The sequence below is a fragment of the Haliaeetus leucocephalus genome, unplaced genomic scaffold (assembly GCF_000737465.1).
Source record: "Haliaeetus leucocephalus isolate CR32 unplaced genomic scaffold, Haliaeetus_leucocephalus-4.0 Scaffold140, whole genome shotgun sequence".
Taxonomy (NCBI): Eukaryota; Metazoa; Chordata; class Aves; order Accipitriformes; family Accipitridae; genus Haliaeetus; species Haliaeetus leucocephalus.
In genome coordinates this window covers 10,387,451-10,405,326 of record NW_010972576.1, presented here as the reverse complement: position 1 = coordinate 10,405,326, position 17,876 = coordinate 10,387,451, and the positions used below count along the sequence as shown (strand labels likewise).

At 41.7% G+C, this 17,876-nt stretch overlaps 1 protein-coding gene across 1 annotated transcript in view; it reads right to left on the bottom strand.

Annotated features, from left to right (window-relative positions):
• Positions 1 to 17,549, bottom strand: part of BMPR1B (bone morphogenetic protein receptor, type IB) — a 31,023-nt gene extending 13,474 nt beyond the window's left edge. Inside the window, exons 1-4 of the mRNA XM_010586170.1 lie at positions 17,407 to 17,549; positions 7,929 to 8,031; positions 6,851 to 6,953; positions 531 to 627 (exon numbers count right to left, since the gene is read on the bottom strand). Coding sequence (XP_010584472.1) covers positions 531 to 627; positions 6,851 to 6,953; positions 7,929 to 8,031; positions 17,407 to 17,549 — 446 coding nt within the window. The remainder of the gene's footprint in view (positions 1 to 530; positions 628 to 6,850; positions 6,954 to 7,928; positions 8,032 to 17,406) is intronic.
• Positions 17,550 to 17,876: the final 327 nt, after the last annotated feature.

Sequence of the window (17,876 nt, the reverse complement as noted above, 5' to 3'; positions counted from 1 at the left end):
TAAAACCCAGACCAAGCAAATACACAGTTTTATTTTACTGACTGCAGTGGTTCTTTTAGGAGCCAGAGGAGGTAGGGTCATGGGACCTGGGACTATTTGAAAAATGTGACAAATTATTTAAATGCAATGTATGTAGATTATGATAACATTCTAGGCACATTTACTCACATTCCTGTATCCCTCTCTTTTTTATGATCAGTTCTTCACCACATAAACGCATTCAGAAGCCTTAGGTTTATTTACCCGATATAAAATTTGTCCTGTGGCTTTCTTAGTCTCAGTAAAGCATAATCTGTGTTTCTACCTGAATGGCTTTTTAGCATGTTGGACAAAAGATGCCATATGAAATACATCACACAGGTATACCTGTGACTAGCATGAACAAAATACACATTTTTCCTCATCATAAAATTACAGTTTCTCATTTCTTTTCCACGAGGTCCCCTTCAATTTTTTTCAAATTCCTAAGTCTATAAAAAGATAAATGTTGGGAGGATTATTAACAAGCTGGTAACGTATTCCTTATTTACCTGAAGTAGCAGAATATGATGATAAGCACCAGAAGTATGCTGCAAACAGTCACTGAGATCAGCAGGGCCTTATGGTGAATGTTTCCTTCAGCAAAGTCTGGGGTTAAAAACAAGGAAGGTGGAAAATTTGGAAAGGGAGGTACAAAGTCAGTATCAAGACACACACGCCTTAAAAAGTGCCGCGAGCACAAGTTCATGTCCTTTCTTTTCTACTGAAGTCCTGTGCAAGATACCCCTGGATTCCCCAGGCATTTTGCGTGCTTCCTCTTTGACCCTCACTGACCAGGGCAGAACCGGCACCTCCAAAAGCTCACTTGAGTTTTCAGCCCTCACTCAGGCGAAACATTGCCTTGATTTGCAATCCCCTCTTTGGCTCTGAATGAAAAATCAATTAAGACCCGTAGCTCTGTGTCTTAACCTAAGTGATCAGCCAGGACATAGAAAAATTACTGCCTCTATCTTAAATCACTCTTATTAAGTAGTGTCCTATCGAGCAGTTAATATAAAATAATGAAGTACTGCATTTATCCTAGGAGGGAAGACACAGCGGACCATCCAACCCCCAGGAAGGCGGGTCACTAAAGGCCTTGAAGGTATATTTCTATCACTGCAGAATAATCAGTCTCTCGGATCCTGGTTTAAACACCTGAGCAGGAATTTTCTCCTCCATTCTCTCTATAGCAGCCCTGTGTGCCAGCAAGTCCTTCCTATGATGGTGGGCAACACTATCCTTCCAGCAGCTGTTCTGTAAAACACTTTGAAAATGAAATGTGTCAAATAATTTGTAGAAACCTTTAAAATGTTTCAGTCAATCTTTGCATGGGAGACTCATATTCTCCTTCAAGGCGTACCATTAATCTCCAAATGTGTATTCTCAACTCAGGCAAGCGAGTCCGGCCTTCATGCATGCTCCTCTGCTGAAAACAAAGAAACCAAGCACTATTTTTCTTTAACCTCCCCTAACCCCCAAAGTCTCAAAATTATGGTATTTCAGCATGCAGACACACACACCACCCTCTCAGAGTCGCTATCTGGTATAATGCAAATGAGCACTATGTTTTCTGAGGCTCTCCCTGCCTGGCTATCTTGCATCTTTCACACTAATGCCAAACACATTGTAAAATGCAAGAAAACTACCCGTATCGACTCATCCTGGAACGGTGCTATTACGTTTCAGATTTACAAGGGTAATGAGACAAGGAGATTCCTAAGGGACTCTTGGTTTACTGTCAGGCTCTTTTAGTTTAAAGATCCAGTTTCCCCTTCTGTTTTTGCCCCCAAACTATTTCTTTCCTTCCCCTTTCCACTACAAACAGAGATTACCAACCAACGCACCTTTTGATCACACCGGTCATGTTTTAACCTGCCATTACCTGCTCCAGGAGCATTAACAATGTAAACACTCAAGACATGGCCAATGCCTTTGAAAGGGGACACTGACACGATGTCTATCAGGAAAACACTGGAGCCCATCATTCTCCCTGCCACAGCAGATTTCTGCCTGGCCTGCCACTCCAAGTGGGCTGTGAGCCGAAACTGAGAGCCCACCGGGGAATCCAGACCTCTCTCGCGACAGCGACGGCTGCTCAGCAGGGCTAAGAGCTCTAGTTCATGCTTTGTAAGCAGCCTGTGTCGGCCAGCCATTTCCCTCTAAAATGCATGGTATGTAACAGCTTAAGATGTCGCAGCCCATCAGCTGAGGAGAGGATAAATAGGGCACACAGACCATAAAGTGGGATTTTTATACTTGGGAGAAACCTGAATATCTGTCCACAGCAAGGGTTTTCCCACTTCACAGAATAAGCCACAATGGAAGTTGGGCTTTTGTGCTTAGCAGTAATGAATGTTGATGTCAGATGCAGAGGGAGCAATTCAGACCCTGCTCATACTCATATATGTCAGAGAGCAAAGCCATGGAAGTTTGCACATTTACACAGGCACCAAGTGTTGCACTACCAGAACTTGTAAAGCACCCACTGCTCATGCTGTCTGTGTGCATTCGAGTACGTGCATTTGGGAGAGGGGTGACAAATATGCTGAAATCTTAACCAAATTCCAATAATTTTAAATGATCCAGGCCCTGTGCTCAATGTTTCTAACAGGCTTCTCCCATTCAGAAAAGTAAATAAATGCAGTTTCATTTTCCCAGAGGCCAGAAGGTATTTTGGAAGTGCTGTGTAGCTCTCAAACAAACTTCAGACTCCAACAATGCAAAAATTTTTGGTACCCCAATGCAATTATGTGAAGCAAGTGCAAGGAAAGCATGCAAGACATAAAGGAACGTGTCTTGATCTCGGTGCTGGGAGCAGCTGATGCAGACTGCAACAGCAGCGATGCTTATGCTCTTGCAGTAGGTGATGTCCCCCATGCTGGCAGGATCAGCTAACATAGCTTAAGTAGTGGTTCACTATGCACAGCACGGGCATGCAACTGGCTCTCACAGGAGAAGAGAATAACTTCCATATGTCTTTATATTTTTTTGGCTATTTTATTTATGAGAGGCAATACTGACGATAAGTGAGCTATTGTCTCACCTTTCAAATACTTCCTGTATTTTCAAAGCATTTTGGCAGAATTTCATTTGCTTGCTCATTTGAGGACTTCATAAACCTGCTGGCTCGTGGACAACACAAGATTAAAAGCATGGCCCCATTCTTATACCAGCAATGTCCATTTGTTCTGCTGAGCCAGGCTGGTGCTGCTGGAAACCAACTCTTTTCTCCTCCTGCAGCCCAGGCTGTTCCCCACAGCACAGCAGGACAAACCTCCCTTTCCCTGCTCCATTTTTGGCACCTCCTTGACCAGGCAGAGGGATGGGGCAGCTCAGCTGAGAGTCCGCTTAACCACTGGCTCGTGGGCTCCGTGGCGAAGACTGTGGTGGGTACCAGTCGGTGCCAGTTTGCGTGATGGAGATACTCTGTCCTTTAAGAAGTCCAGTCCCGTGCTTTTTAGTGTTATGTTACTTGGCAACTGCAACATGCCAAGCAGTTGGGTGCTGAGAATAAGCAGTAGCTTCCGCAGAGGCAGCAGTGAGCGATTACCAGGAGCACGGTGTGGGGAGCGCAAAACAAACATGCGGGAGGTTTGGGAAACTTCTTCACATACCTCGGCTGGTCGATAATAGCGAAGCCCAGCAAACAGCACGTTAACAGTTTTGTTGTATGAAAACAGTGGTGCTGCTGGTGTCAGTGGTGAGCAGCACAAAGGGACAGATGGCAACAAAAGGAGGGTCTTTGGTGATACTAAGCTGCCTCTCAGTTATTTTCCTGCAGTTCCCCCCCTCCTCCACCACTCGTTCCCCTCACTCTGCCATCCACAGGACCGTGCTGAGGAGTGCATTGAAAATGCCACCCAGCAGGTTCAAGGGACAAGTCAGCATATCAAAGGGAGAGGAGGTTCTCCTCCCTCCTCAGGTCCCTTCAGTTCACAGTGTTACGGTTATCCAAGTAAAAACTGCAGTGAAATCTGAGGCGTGGAGACTGTGTGCACACATCAAACCCCATCATTCCTCCAATCATTCCCTTGCCCATTCATCACTAGCTCTACAGGCAGGGAGCCAGACACGGTGGCACCACCACTTCTGCTTATATAGGCTCTAAATCAGTAAAGACATATTTCTCCTCTTGACTGGTCTCAGCCTGCTCTTTCGCTGCGATTTCCAGGAATATCTTTTATTGTTTAAAGCAGAGGTGTTGTATCAGATCCAATCGTGACTCTCATTTCCTTAATAAGACAGATGTACAGCTGGGACGAGGACTTCATGGTTTCTCTAGGGTATTTATCCTGCTAGTTCTGTACTGAGATCAGCTCAAAACCTAGGCTTAGCTGTTGTTTCTTCCATCTTGCTCAACAAGCCTTGCTTTGACCAGTGTTACTTCTTCCAGCTTCCCCTTTCACGTATGTGGCCCTCCTTTCTTTTTTGGAGGGAGTGGGGGGGATAAAACCCACTTTCCAGCACATGCCAGGAATGGAAAAGCACTTTGAGAACACAAGTCACTTGCCTTCATAGATATTACCTTGGTGCATAGGTTAATTTGCAGTTCAACAACCTCTGACCTGCAGCTGGACACTCTCCCTAGACTCTGTTTCCCGTGAGATATGGCCTCGGACATAAGTTCATCAGAAGCCAAATTTCTATTTGTTTTCTAAATGCTGAGGAACATACATATTTTTCATGGAATCCTAGAGGTCAGAAGGTTGTTCCTAGAAGGTTGGTTTTAAGTTCATTTTCTCTTTGTTTGTACTTACAGTTTATGTTAAATTTGATATACAATTCTACCAGTACTCAGTCAATCACAGCCTAATCTAAATGTTTCCAATAGAAAAAATGATCACAGCCATAGTACTGGGCACTGGCGGTAGCGTGTATTTGCATACAGTATCTGTACCTGGTTGCAGTGAGGATCTACAGTTCAAATTACGGCTTTTCTCTGAGCTTTCATACTAGGATACAGCAACAACAAATTAAAACAGGCCTGGCACCAAGAATGATGTATTTACTTAAGGCTTCCATAAAGGTGCTGACTTCAGCCCTGTCCAGCCACATTTAATGAAGCAGCTCCTGAAATTTATTCCCACAAGATACTATCAGGATACCAGTAGTGCGAGACGTTTATTCGATTCAAACAAAAGTCTTCAGAATATGTCAAGTGAATACATCGCCTTTTGTTTGTCACGCTAAAATAGATAACTTTGCAACACAGAGCAGCTAGAATCCTGTTCCAACTCTATGAAATTTTTCCTTTCAACAAATATTCTCTCTGCTATTTAATGGGTCTGCCACCATGGTGCCCAAGTGATGTTTTGTTTACCCCATATACACACAGAGAAAACCCAATATCAGTCCAAACAACTTCTGCCACTACCAAAAGCTTGTTTTATTGCTTTCTGTATAAGCAGCAGATAGTATCCCCAAATAACAAAAATCTTAATAAGGCAGATGTCTAGTGTTAGGCATTGGTTCAGTATTTTTAAGTAGTTTTAATGTAGAATAACCTCAGTCAGCATCAAGAAGAAATCATGGCAGATTTTCCAAACTGAAGTGATATTTATTGATACACTAAGTCAGCATGAACAGATATTGACTTCCTTTTGGAGCTTCTCTCTCAGTCCAAAGAACTTTTTAAAATTAAAAAAACAACAAAGTAGTACATAACTCTTATGTTGGAAGTCAGAATTTTATGAGGTTTCGCTGACTTAATGGCTTGCTAGTAAACAGTGAAATATTTACATATTACTCTCCATAGGCCTGATTCTGCAGCCCATCTGTGCAGAATTTCATAGGCGTGAAGGGAACAGCTTACATGAGTGAAGGCTTTCTCTGAGCATGCATTTGTGTAAGTATCTGCTGTTTGCGTAATTAAGAGTGCTTCTGCACAGTGACCTGGATTTTCAGTTCAGAACGCCATGATTACAAATTCTCCTGTAACCTTGAGCTGACTCTCGGAGACTAAACTCCATGCTGACCACCACAAATCTTGGCCATTGCTGCCAATGCCAAGAGTTTATCATAAACAAATTTACACTTTCTTAGGAATACATTCCTATAAAATGTATTCTGCAACATCCAGCCAAAATAGCTCTACCAAGTTTCAGAAAGTGATGTTTAAAGAAAGAAAGAAACAAACCAAAACCTAAAACCTTGCCCCAGAATCTACTAAGTTAATAAATGTCCACTTATTCTCAAATAACAAATAAAAAAAAGAAATCAGTGCATGAGTTCTTACTCTACATCTCTACATTCTATTTTCAGCTACATTTTTCAAGTAGAAAATCCGCTTTAGTGACTAGTTATTGTCCTAGTGCTGGATGATGAGGTCTTTTAAATAAAAAAAGCTTAATGGACTTCAGACAACTTGAACTGACTGATTAACCACTGCAGATCTGGTCCCAGATGTGTGTAGAGTTATGAACAATAGTAATGCAGATTGCAGGGACTAGAAAGAGGATTCAATTTTATTATCAGGCTAAAAACATACACAGCAAGAGGCATCCTCTGCCACGACTAACCTAAGTCTTTAGGATGACCACTGATAGCCAGCAGGTCTGTGCTAGGACAATATCGTGCGACTCTAATGCATCTGGTGCTCATGGCATGTATGCAATAGGAATAATAGCAAGTATCAGTGACCATGGGTCAAGGCACTGCTTCCCATATGATCATGATCTATAGGAATTCAGTGATACTGTTTAATGCAGTTTATCTCTCTAATCACACACAGCTTGAGGGAGGTGCTTTGGCTTTGGCTTTGTTTCTTCCTAAGGCACAAAGAGCAACAGCAGGAAAAGATCAGTTTGGGACTGGATTTACTTCCCCTTACCTCTATTTTTCAGTGGTGGCAGCGTAGGGTGAAGGTGTTTGTTACAGTAATCTTGGCCTGTGCAACATTCAATAGATCTTCTTTGGTGTGGAATAGGAGTGTCCTGCAACAAACAGTTTGATAGAAAGCAAATGAAATATCTGTGTTGTAAATATACACTGTCATTCTGGCACTTGAAAGAAAGATGCACTTGTTAGCTGGACTACAGTCTGTTACAGACTTCTAGGATGTGTGGAGTAAGGATTTCTGCTACTGACCATATCCAGCAACGTTTCATCCAGACAATTAAGAGATGAAACCGTTCCTAATGTATTTCTACTGGTGCCCTAGTGCTGCAGAAAGGACTGATTGACTCTAATGGTGCAAGACAGAACTGTGAAAGTCACATACATCCCCCAGTTAGACTTACACTACAAAAATAAGTGGGTATTCAAAACCGTTTAGCCAGAATAATACAGGAGTTGCTGTGCAGACTAATTTAGCTGCTGCTTCCACTCTCCTGGGAAGCTGGGTAGAATACCTTCCATGGACCTCGATGGTTAGACTGTTCGTGTACTCATGTAAAATCATTTAAGGTTAACATTGGGAAAGGCAAACACGTTACAGACACCTTGCTCCATTGCCCATACCCCTTCCATTCCTGCAGTGAGATTTGCTCTCCATCAGGAGATCACTGTACTACTTGAAGCGAATTTCTGGCACCAGAAATCCAAAAACAAAGTGCAACTGCATGTAAGACATAAAGGTTGCTGCGATCCATCAAGTAACATCCTAACTAACTTTAGCTACTGTGAAGACTTCAGGAATTAGACTGCATTTCTCTAAATTCAAACTTCCTCCGAGTGGGAGTGTTACTACTAACAGCAGTGCCAAAACCAAAAACTTAAGTTATTGTTAGGAGAAGCTATAATATCGCCATTCGGGGATATAAATGCACTCCCCTCAGCAATCAAGGCGAAGCAACTATCTGCCAAACGAACAGAAGTGAAAACATGGACATAGCAATGTCTGTTGACTGCACTTCAATTGAAAGCTATCAAAGAGCCAAGCGACCCTATGGCAGCAAATGAGTTCTTACCCGACACTGGAAGTCCGAGCCCTCTAATCCAAGACATCCCTTGGTGACTAAATGTCCACCGGACTCATCTTCTTCTATTATGGTGAAGCAGTAGCCATCAGTGCTGAGGATTGGAAAGAATGAATCAGGAAAAGGCTTTGAAGTGAAAAATGTGCTGCTAAATACAGTCTTAAACTTTGTTCCTTGCAAGACAAATCTGCCATTAACAAACTGATGCACTAAGGCAGGCTGGAAGATTCAGGAACCCAAGGCAACCTCTCGCAACACAGTCCAACAGCCAACAGTGCTGCAGACCAGCTCTTGCACACACAGAGGAGGCTCTGCCTTGCAGCTGGCACACTTACCTTTCCAACATATCACAGCTATAAACCCCGCTAACAAACATCTCAACATTCTCTGCCTATGATCATTAGTGTGCTAAGACTTTGGAGACCTATATAAATGCAAGCGTCAATGCTACAGCAGGTCTGCCTTGTGTGTGGGAACAAGGCATGGATATTTGCACCATGGTGAAGACCTAAAGAAAGAAACATTTTTGAGATACTAAACGTGAAATATTATTAAGAGTGATTTGTGATTCTTGTTTTAACCATATTACAAACTGCAACACTCTTGTGTATGAGTCCTTGAGTTATCATCAACACCCTTCATAACTGTTTACTTGGGTTATAAGCCTAAAGTGATCCATAATGCTTCCGTTTACAAGAACGTGCACCAGGGAGGACAAGTATACTAACAGATGGCTAGATGGTGCTGGTGATAAACGTCCTTCCTCGATGAAGGTCAAATGCCTGAATGCTACGGAAAGAGGGGGAGGAGGGCATGAAAATGGTGGCTGCATTTTACTGAGACTGCTGTACATTAATTTCTCAGCACTCTGAGGGAGATACATAGCGTGTGTAAGAAACACAAATTGACTGATTTGCAGGAAGAGGATCCAAAAATAAAGAAAAAATGTCTTAGATGAAAGAGTTTAAGTCACATAGAAATAAAGCATTTTGTTATTTCCTCAGGAAAATAACACTGGTTATTATGTGCAATGAACATTTTTCAGAAGAGAAGAAACAAACTCAGTTAAAACAAGGAAATAAAAAGGAAAAATGATTACAAAATTTAAACGCAGCAAAATTTCAGATTATTTGCTCCTTACTTGAATCAAAGGAGAGTCTAACAGAGCAACAATAGCAAAGGCAATGAAGACATAGGAAGCAAGAGGCACAGTTACACATGTAAGAGAGAAACACAATTTGTAAGTATTAGCTACACGACGGAGAGATGCTGGATAGGATCATGTCAAACATTTGCTGTGGCATATTTTTATATTAGTGGTGCAGGGTCTAGCCACAGTAAGCTTATTACTTCCAATAATAATCTATCATGGGTTATTGACTTCTGGATTTGAAAAGTAACCAGTTGCACATTACAAATTACTTTCTCGGAGAAGCAAGCAATGACTTCTACCCTTCTTTGACATTGTACATACGAGTAAGGCAAAGGAGACAGCAACCCTTTTGGGCAACAACCACCTTGATTTCATTGCTTAAGCTTAAAAGATAGGAACAATAGGATTGCCAAGAAGAGAGACTGTAAGGAATCCATTAGAGTAGAATATTATATTAGGTTAGATTTTATTTGTTTGCATGGTGCCTTTGATTCAAAGCAATGAGTAAGTTTAACCCAGGGGACAGAGCAACAAAACAATAAATTGCAATCAAGTGAAACACAAAAATGAACTCTACAACTAACAGTCCCCAGCAAAAAACAAAACGCTCAGTTCACCAAAGGAAAGCAGGGGAAGGAAAAGTCAAGTTGTTTGCAAAAGGGAAAAAGGAAGGAGGAAAGTCAGCAGGTTTATTTCTTTTTTTTCTGACTTGCCATGGGACTCTGATTCTTAGCTCATTTCTGAAAATTAAATTCAGGCTCCTCAAGCACTTCAGTCCCTCTGAAAATTTTAATCCAAATTTAAAAAGACAAAATTAGATTGGATAGAGCAAAATGGAAAAGTTATAAAGCTCCAAGAATAAGGATAAATCATGCTCTTTACAGACAACGGTAGAGTAATGAAGGAAAAGTGAGAGATAACTAAAAATAGCAATGCTGAGCAGAATAAACATTGGTACTGCTTGTTTCTACCTCTAAGAAAAGTAAAACGAAAAGTTTTCATGCAATGTAAGAACTCATTATCTTATTGAAAATTTCTCAGGTGTTTGGGCAAGGGGTAAAAGTGACTTCTGAAAAGAATGCAGTATCTCTTACCTGCTTCCCCCCTCCCACCCCCAACCTCTTCTCCTGGTTCACAGGATGTCAGATGGACCACACACTGCAAGTAAAGGGCAGGGCATACCCCTGCTCTTTGATTGACTACCCTACCTCATACCTGCCTATGGTAGAAATGAAACTGTTCTTACTGTTGTAACAAGTCAGAAACAAGTCAGATAAGTCTACAACGCCTCCAATTTTATGTTTATTTTGGTGACTGCACAAATAGAAACATATGTACGTCCCTGATACATGCAAAGCAATATGAAAAACCTATTCTCCACTTCCTAGCAAAAATTTGTGGTATAGGACTATTATTTTCTTAAACTCTGTAATTTGAATTCTGTGTAATTTGATTCTGCGAATGCTGTGTAAAGAAGGAACTCAACCTGATATTACTGAATACATCCAGGTACACATCCACTAACCTCCTCCACTAAAGCATCCTCTTATTAGACTATGGTGCGGGAGAGCAATTAAATACATTTTGGATGTGATCACTAATAAGCACAGATTTGGTATGTCATACATTTGCCAAGAGTGAATTTTTACAGCCAAGTCAAATGCCAGGAAAATAGAGGGAGTTAATAGCGGAAACACTGACAGACACTGATGTAGAAGGTGCTGCTACAATTACAGATTACCAGAAAGAAAGAGGTGATCTTAACTGAGACCTTTACTAAATGTCAGAAGAGAGGAACAGAGGCCAACAGCTTTGCAGCTGCTCACACAGATGTCCTCACTGGCTAACAGCCATTTCTTACAGAAGATGCGATACCTCAGCTACCAAAACTTGACTGCTGAAGATTTCCTGTCCTGCTCTCTGTGTGTGTGATGCAGCCGGGGATGGCAATATGTAACTTGGAAATGCAACGTCTTTCCCCCATTCAGTGCCTATCACAAACAGATGGGTTAAATAACTTGATGAAAAGATTCCTTATCTTTAATTTTATTTGCAGTTGAGTCCATATGAGTATTATTATTTTTATCCATTCCTCCTCTTTCTACTCCTGGTTTTGATATCAGAAAGAGCTACCGCATCTTTTCACCTCTATTGAAAGCAACATGACAAGTTTCTGCACTGTTTTTAAAAATGATCAAAAATTGTTACATTATGTACAGAAACTGGGAAGTTCATATCCTTCTGTAAAGACTGGCTGAAATGATCTAATTCAAAAACTGGCTGACTCCCAAATCGCATCTAATTCACGTATTTTGTCGCGTTCTTAAGGAAGATGACAAAGGCCAAATTTAGCAAAACACTGCCTTTCGACACTATCCATTAAACAAAGAGTCACTGTAAATGTGTTCAACACAGGCTAATTTTTCAGAAAAATAATACAGCTAGTGGCTGTGCATCAGGGAAGTAACATGAAACCAAGTGAGAAGAGCATTACACAGTTGTTGAGCCAGATGCACCTTCAGATGTTTGCAGAGCTACTCTGAAGGCAAGGAGAGACATACAGGTGTAACAAAGCAAAGAAGCTGGCTCACAGCAGGCCACAGTTTGTGGCCACACTAGTCTCCAAGACGGTGATGCTGGTCCTACCACATACGCTCTGCTGTGTATGCTACCTTTTGGCTCTCTGGGTGCTCAACAATGACCCTACACGCAGAGAGAAAGGAGGGTACCCAACACATCCTAGCAGAGCATCTTTTCATATATCACATGTAGGTCTATCCATCAGTATTTTCTCTATACTACCTGCCTGGACTATTCTACCAGGACTGAGAAATGACCCAGGCCACCAAATGTGTCTTGCATTGTTCTACTAAATCACAAAACAGATCAACTAGTTCTCCCTGACACGTGGAGTCACAACACAGAAAAGAAGCCATTATGCCAATCTGTGAGGGAGAGCCCTAGAAACCATCCAGGCTTCATGCTGAGTATATGAGACCTGACAGGTCTATACACCTGATAGCCCAACTTGGGGTATGGCAATAGCACCAAGCATGGGTACCTCTTCATTTTCACCAGGGCTCTCTAGCACCTTTCACTTATGTGCAAAATCCGTCTCAGTAGATGTAAGAACTATCAAGAAGCAAATAGTCAAAATAAAGCTACTCATCTTCCTCTTTTCATTTTCCCTTTTTCTTTTATTCCTTTCTTTTGTCTCCAAAATTTAAACACAGACTAAATGTTTTCTTTTACTTGACCTTAAGATTACACTTGCAGTTGAATTTCTATGATGTAGCTTCTTCTTTAATGCTAGGATACACTTAACACGGATATTTGCTGGTTTGGAATTTTTTTGGTATAAGTAAATTCAATATGCAAGGGAAGTCTTAGGTATCCCAGCACTTTCTGCACAATAACACCAAAGTACTCCCACATGCTAAAAAACTATCTGAGACTAATGCAACAGGTCTCAATATAGGGAGACTGGACTTGCATTACTATTTAGTTTAAGGTTTATATTAAGTATCTAATGGGCAAGCCCTAAACAAAACTAAGAACAAGGAATTTCTGGGGCACAGTTGAAAAGTGTGGGAGGAGGACTTTGCATTTTAGTTTAAACACTTGGGGCGAAGTCACCTGCTGATCCACATAGGAGACATTCAGCCCTGGCAGAGGGGGCAAGCAAAGACTGGAGCTTGCAAGAATTTGTCACTGTTGACCTCTTTTTTGTTTTAATCATCAAAGGGGACTTAACTGCCTCCGGTACAGCCCTGTATAAAGGATTACATTAAAAAATAAAAATAAACATTAAAAAAATTGAAAGGCTAACTTGTAAGATCTCACCATAACTCCTTTATCAGAAAATGTTCAACCTTACCCTAAAAACTAAAGCTGCTTACAAAAAAAGTTGCCTAAACTCAGTGCTTTGGCCCACGGTTGAAGTCTTCTTCCTCCTACATACCAAATTACAAAGAAAATTCAATCCTATCATCTGGAAAACGGGAGAATAAAAATAACATCACTCAAGTGAATTATTACCTCTGGTAACACTGAAAAAGCAACTTAATTATTTTATTGCTTTAGATAACCAAGCTACCTCAAGACACAGTTGGGCAGAACCACACTCAAGACCAGTAGGCAACACGTAAGAAATTAAACTCTATCAGCCGGATCTTTAAAACTGTCAGCATTTATTTATGAATGGAAAATAGAGCACAACAATGCACCCAGTCAACCTCTGCCTTTACTGCAATCCCATTACAGTCAAAGCTAATTAAATCTAACACTAGTTTTTAAAATATGCAATTAATTATGATTAGACACAACTGTCCATGCATTCACTTTGTACACAGAAAACTTGAAATGGAACAGTAAAACAAGGTCCTGGTTGTGTTCAAAGCAGCTTTGAGCTTCTTTACTGAAAGCCTTTTATGAATCGCGCAGATGTTCAGAAAGAAGAATAAAGTTTCAACACGTTGCTGGTTAACACACCCTTTACAAGCAGAGGATTGCAAACCTTCTGCAAAGATCTTAATTGCCAGGGCCCTGAACATGCTAATGAGCTTCAATTGCCCAGAGTGGCCCCACCTGGGACCCCCCCACCCATACACACCCCCCTGCTCCATTTAAGCTCAGGTCTGAGCATTAAACCCCTCCCTAAGTGATAGTAGAGGAGTGCCTGCCTCCAGCCTCATCTCCTGCCTGTATTGAGATCACTACCAGCCACGTGAAGGGCCATCAAGGACCTATGTCAGCCCGTTGTGTTTGGGTACCCTTGGAGAAATGGGGTCCTGGTGGGTAAGATATGGCTGGCCCTAGCATCACCCTCAGCTCCTGGCTTGGCCCCCTTTCACTGCTCCCTGATGCTCACCCTCTCTTGATGAGATGACCCTTTAATGGGTCTTCTAAAACTTGTTGTGCTTGTGGATTGCCCCCATGGATTTTTAGAGGGCACTCTAACTAGAGCTACTGCTTTTCTGTTGCTATAGAAAGCAATCTGCGTTTTAAGCTGCAGTGTTATCCTTAGCTCCCTAAAGTATTACTGGACTTAAGCTGCAGAAGTATAAAGAAAGGGAAATTCTGTATAGGAACACAGCAGGCTGTTAGAGGATTTGATACAGATGTGGTTAAAGAACATTGACTTTTAAATTTCTAAAAATACAATTATGGAGAGGATTTTAAATGGCCACCAGATGTCCTCATTTTTATATAAACATTCAGACTACTGGTACTACAGGCAAGATCTATACTTCAATAGATAAATACCTGTGGTAGCAGACCAAAATCTTCAGGTGGGATTGCAGACTGCTTTTTATGAGAAATGTTTAATGGTGATTGCAATAGGACTAGCTATTCTATTCTGAGAGTTTTAATTTAAACACAGCTGGAAATGCTTTCCCACTGAACTTTCAGAGCCCTCCTTGCTCCTGGGCACACACAAAGCTTCCCTGCTTTGGCGAGAGCCCTGGCAGGGACAGTGCCTGTCACTCTTCAGAGCCCAAGCCCTGACTATGGGTGTGCTCAGTGAATTTCCCAGGTGTCGGGGCTTTGCCAGGCCCTTGGGTGCCCCAGCACATGCTGGCTCATCCCTGCAGGGCTGGCAGTGCCAAGCTCTGCAGGCCCAAGCATAGCCCAAAGCTTAATAGACTGATAGAGCTGATTAGAGGTTTGATTTCTTTTTTTTAATATAAAATGTAAAAGGCTTTCAGCAGCTACATCTGAGGGAAGCAGATAATTAATCCAATAACATTTAATCTGGAGCAGTTCATTTATTTTTCAGACAAACACAGTGCGATCAATACCGCTTGAACTTCAATATGGGGAAACTTCCTTTATAGTGAGGTTCAATGAGAATTCCTGTGTGCTTTAAAACTGTGCCAACACTCCTTCGAGCTAGGATGAAATATGAAAGTTACTGCCTGACTAGTAGGATTATCCCAAAACACAGGGGGAATGAATAATGCCTGCTAACCTGGTTGGTCTTGGTCAAATCTTTTGAAACCTGGTCTCAACCCAGCCAGCTAACCTGAGACCTAACAACTCCTCTTTCCCAACAGCAGATTTAGGGCCCTCTTCTCTATGTAACATCCCATTTCACTTTTCATCTGTAATGCCTGCTATGTAGTAGGGAATTTAAGAAGCAAATGATTACAGACTTACAGTTAAGATGTAGGGAAAACAAGGGGTGTTGTGTCCTTTCTACCTCACCACAGCTCTCACACCAAGGTAAGGGGAGCCACAGGAATGATCACCATCTGAAAAGAATTCTTGCTGACAAGCCATGAAGGCAGGGTATTTAATTTAATTTTTTTTGTTTTATATTACTCCAAACTCTTCAGCTATTGCTCATTGGGCAAGTGGCAAGGTGGATACTGCTGAGGTGACAGCACAGGACAGGAAAGAGGAGTAGCTCTAATGCAAGTCTTTTGACTGCTTCCATTTTCCTGGACAGAAAAGTGATTAATATTTGATGGGTAAATTCCAGTTTCAATTATTATTTTAATGTCTAAATTGGAAAAAGTAATTTTTGTCACTCAAGTAGAACATTCAAGCCCGAAATGTGCAAAGATATGAAGACAAAAGGGGTTATAATTATGTGTTTTATTACCACTTAACTGCCTGTCCTTGGGCATTAACACCTAAAACCAAGTTTGGTATTTGACACTATGAAGGGGACTCTGAAGTATCACAGTGAGGGAAAATGCACAAATCCATTTTAATAGGACATTCACTCATAGTTTCTGGTAACATGAAAAATACTTAATGTCAATGATGCCTACGAAGCAATGTGCAACAGCAGGCCTACCCAGCTGGGGTATAAACCTTGTTCAAGAGGCTCCTTAACATGGATCCCTTTGTGCTTCCTAATTCACAGATTTAAAAGTCATCTGCAACTTCCCTGTTACTGCGTGTGTGAGACAGCACGTGTGAAAGCAGCAGCTCTTGCTGGGCAGGAACAGGAAACAGCTGATTCACGCTGCAGGGGATCTGCAAATTGATATCAGATTGGGTTTTTACAGCTTTTTGAACTGACTGCCATGTGAGAGCAGTTAGGTCTAACTCCTGGCTAGAGCATGGGTTTGAAGGAGGAGGATAGAAAGGGGAAATGGGATTTACAGCTGTCATCAAAACTTTGATACACTTCAGTGTCAAACTGCAGGCTGAGCAGAATTAAGTCAGGCTACAAAACAACACCCAAAAATCCAACAAAGCAATCAACATCTTCAGCAACCTTAGGCCCTCCCCACCTATCTTTTTAATGTGCTGCCTTGAAGACCTGACACAATGTTAGACTGTCTCACCTCAAACAGCACTGCATACCCAGCTGGCATGTTCCACTGGGCTCACATTCGTGCCCTGCTTCAATACTTCTCCCATTCCCACAATTCCACTAGGCTATAGCTGATGGTGAATACTTCCAGTATCCTACCTGCTCTAAATAAGCAGAAAAGTTTGAATTCCTCATGTGGAACATGAAGAGCTTGGCTGTACTTTGCTGCAGCTAAAGCAAACTGTACGTGCACCTCAAGCCAAGGCAAGGGTGTTTGACCACTATCCTCATTCAAAAGCAATAATACTTGTCCAGCAAGAGCTGCTTTTGAGTGGAGGAACAGGAGCCTGGTCCCACCACAGGTACCCTCAGTCACCTCTGCTGCTAGTGGCAGTGCAACAGAGACCAAGGCTGAGCCTTCAAGGGAACTGTGCGCAGCTGGACATGCCTCTCCCCCAGGGAAGCAGAAGGATCTGAGGAAGCAGAATCCAACCCAAATGAGAAGTTTGTAGTACTCTAAACACAAAACCAAACCGAAGACTGTAACTAGAATAAGAAAATACTCAACACTTCACCTCAAGAAAAAGATCACTTTCCTTTTAGCATGGAAGCAACAAAAAACCCAATGCCTTGAGGACCTACAAAAGATAGCTCAGCTATTGCAAAGACACACACCAAGAGCAGGGTTCTTATCAATTCTGTAGAGAGTGATTATAAATTTATAAGCAATATATCTCCATTAAGTCTCCTCCCATTAACTGCATGCACCTTTAAAAACAAACTTCTACCTTCAGAATATTTCATATGCAATGAATTAATGCAAGTATTATCAAAAACTGTAAAGATGTAAACACCCTAGCATAAAAATCTAAATACGTAGCTGGTATCTAGGTAAAAATTACCTCCGATTTTTAGACACAATGTATAAACAACTCATTTACATATTACTCCTTAAACAAAAAACTGCGACACCCAGCTTGGGACTGCTGAGCTACCACATACACGTCTTCCCATGTTTCACCGCCAAATATATATATCCCACAAACCTGCAGGTGCTGTTGACTGAGTCCTCAGGACAGTGGTGGTGGCACTGACAAGACAGCTTCTTCTGCGGAGGGGCAGGTGCTGTGCTCTCTCCATCTTCTTTTCTGGTCTCCATGTTCAACTTGCCAGAACTTCGCAAGGGCATGTTGTCTAGAAAATTGGCTATAAATATAAGGGAGAGGAAAAAAGAAACAGTTCTAGGCTGGATTGCAAGGCTTGGAATGAAAGCTTTAAAGTATTTCTACTCATCAAAATTTGAGAAAGTTATCTGAGCCGAGTGTTCACTACAGAGCGGTTTTCTGTAGAAGCCTCCAAAGTGGTCACTGTGTTTGAGGCTTATTGAGCCTCAGTGGCATTAGATCAAAGGTGCTGATGTTCAAGTTCTGCTGCTGCCAAAGAGATATGTTGTGCTTTTCAGATTGCAGAGTACAGCTTTCTTCCTATTGCATTACACAGGTCAAATCCTTGGTTA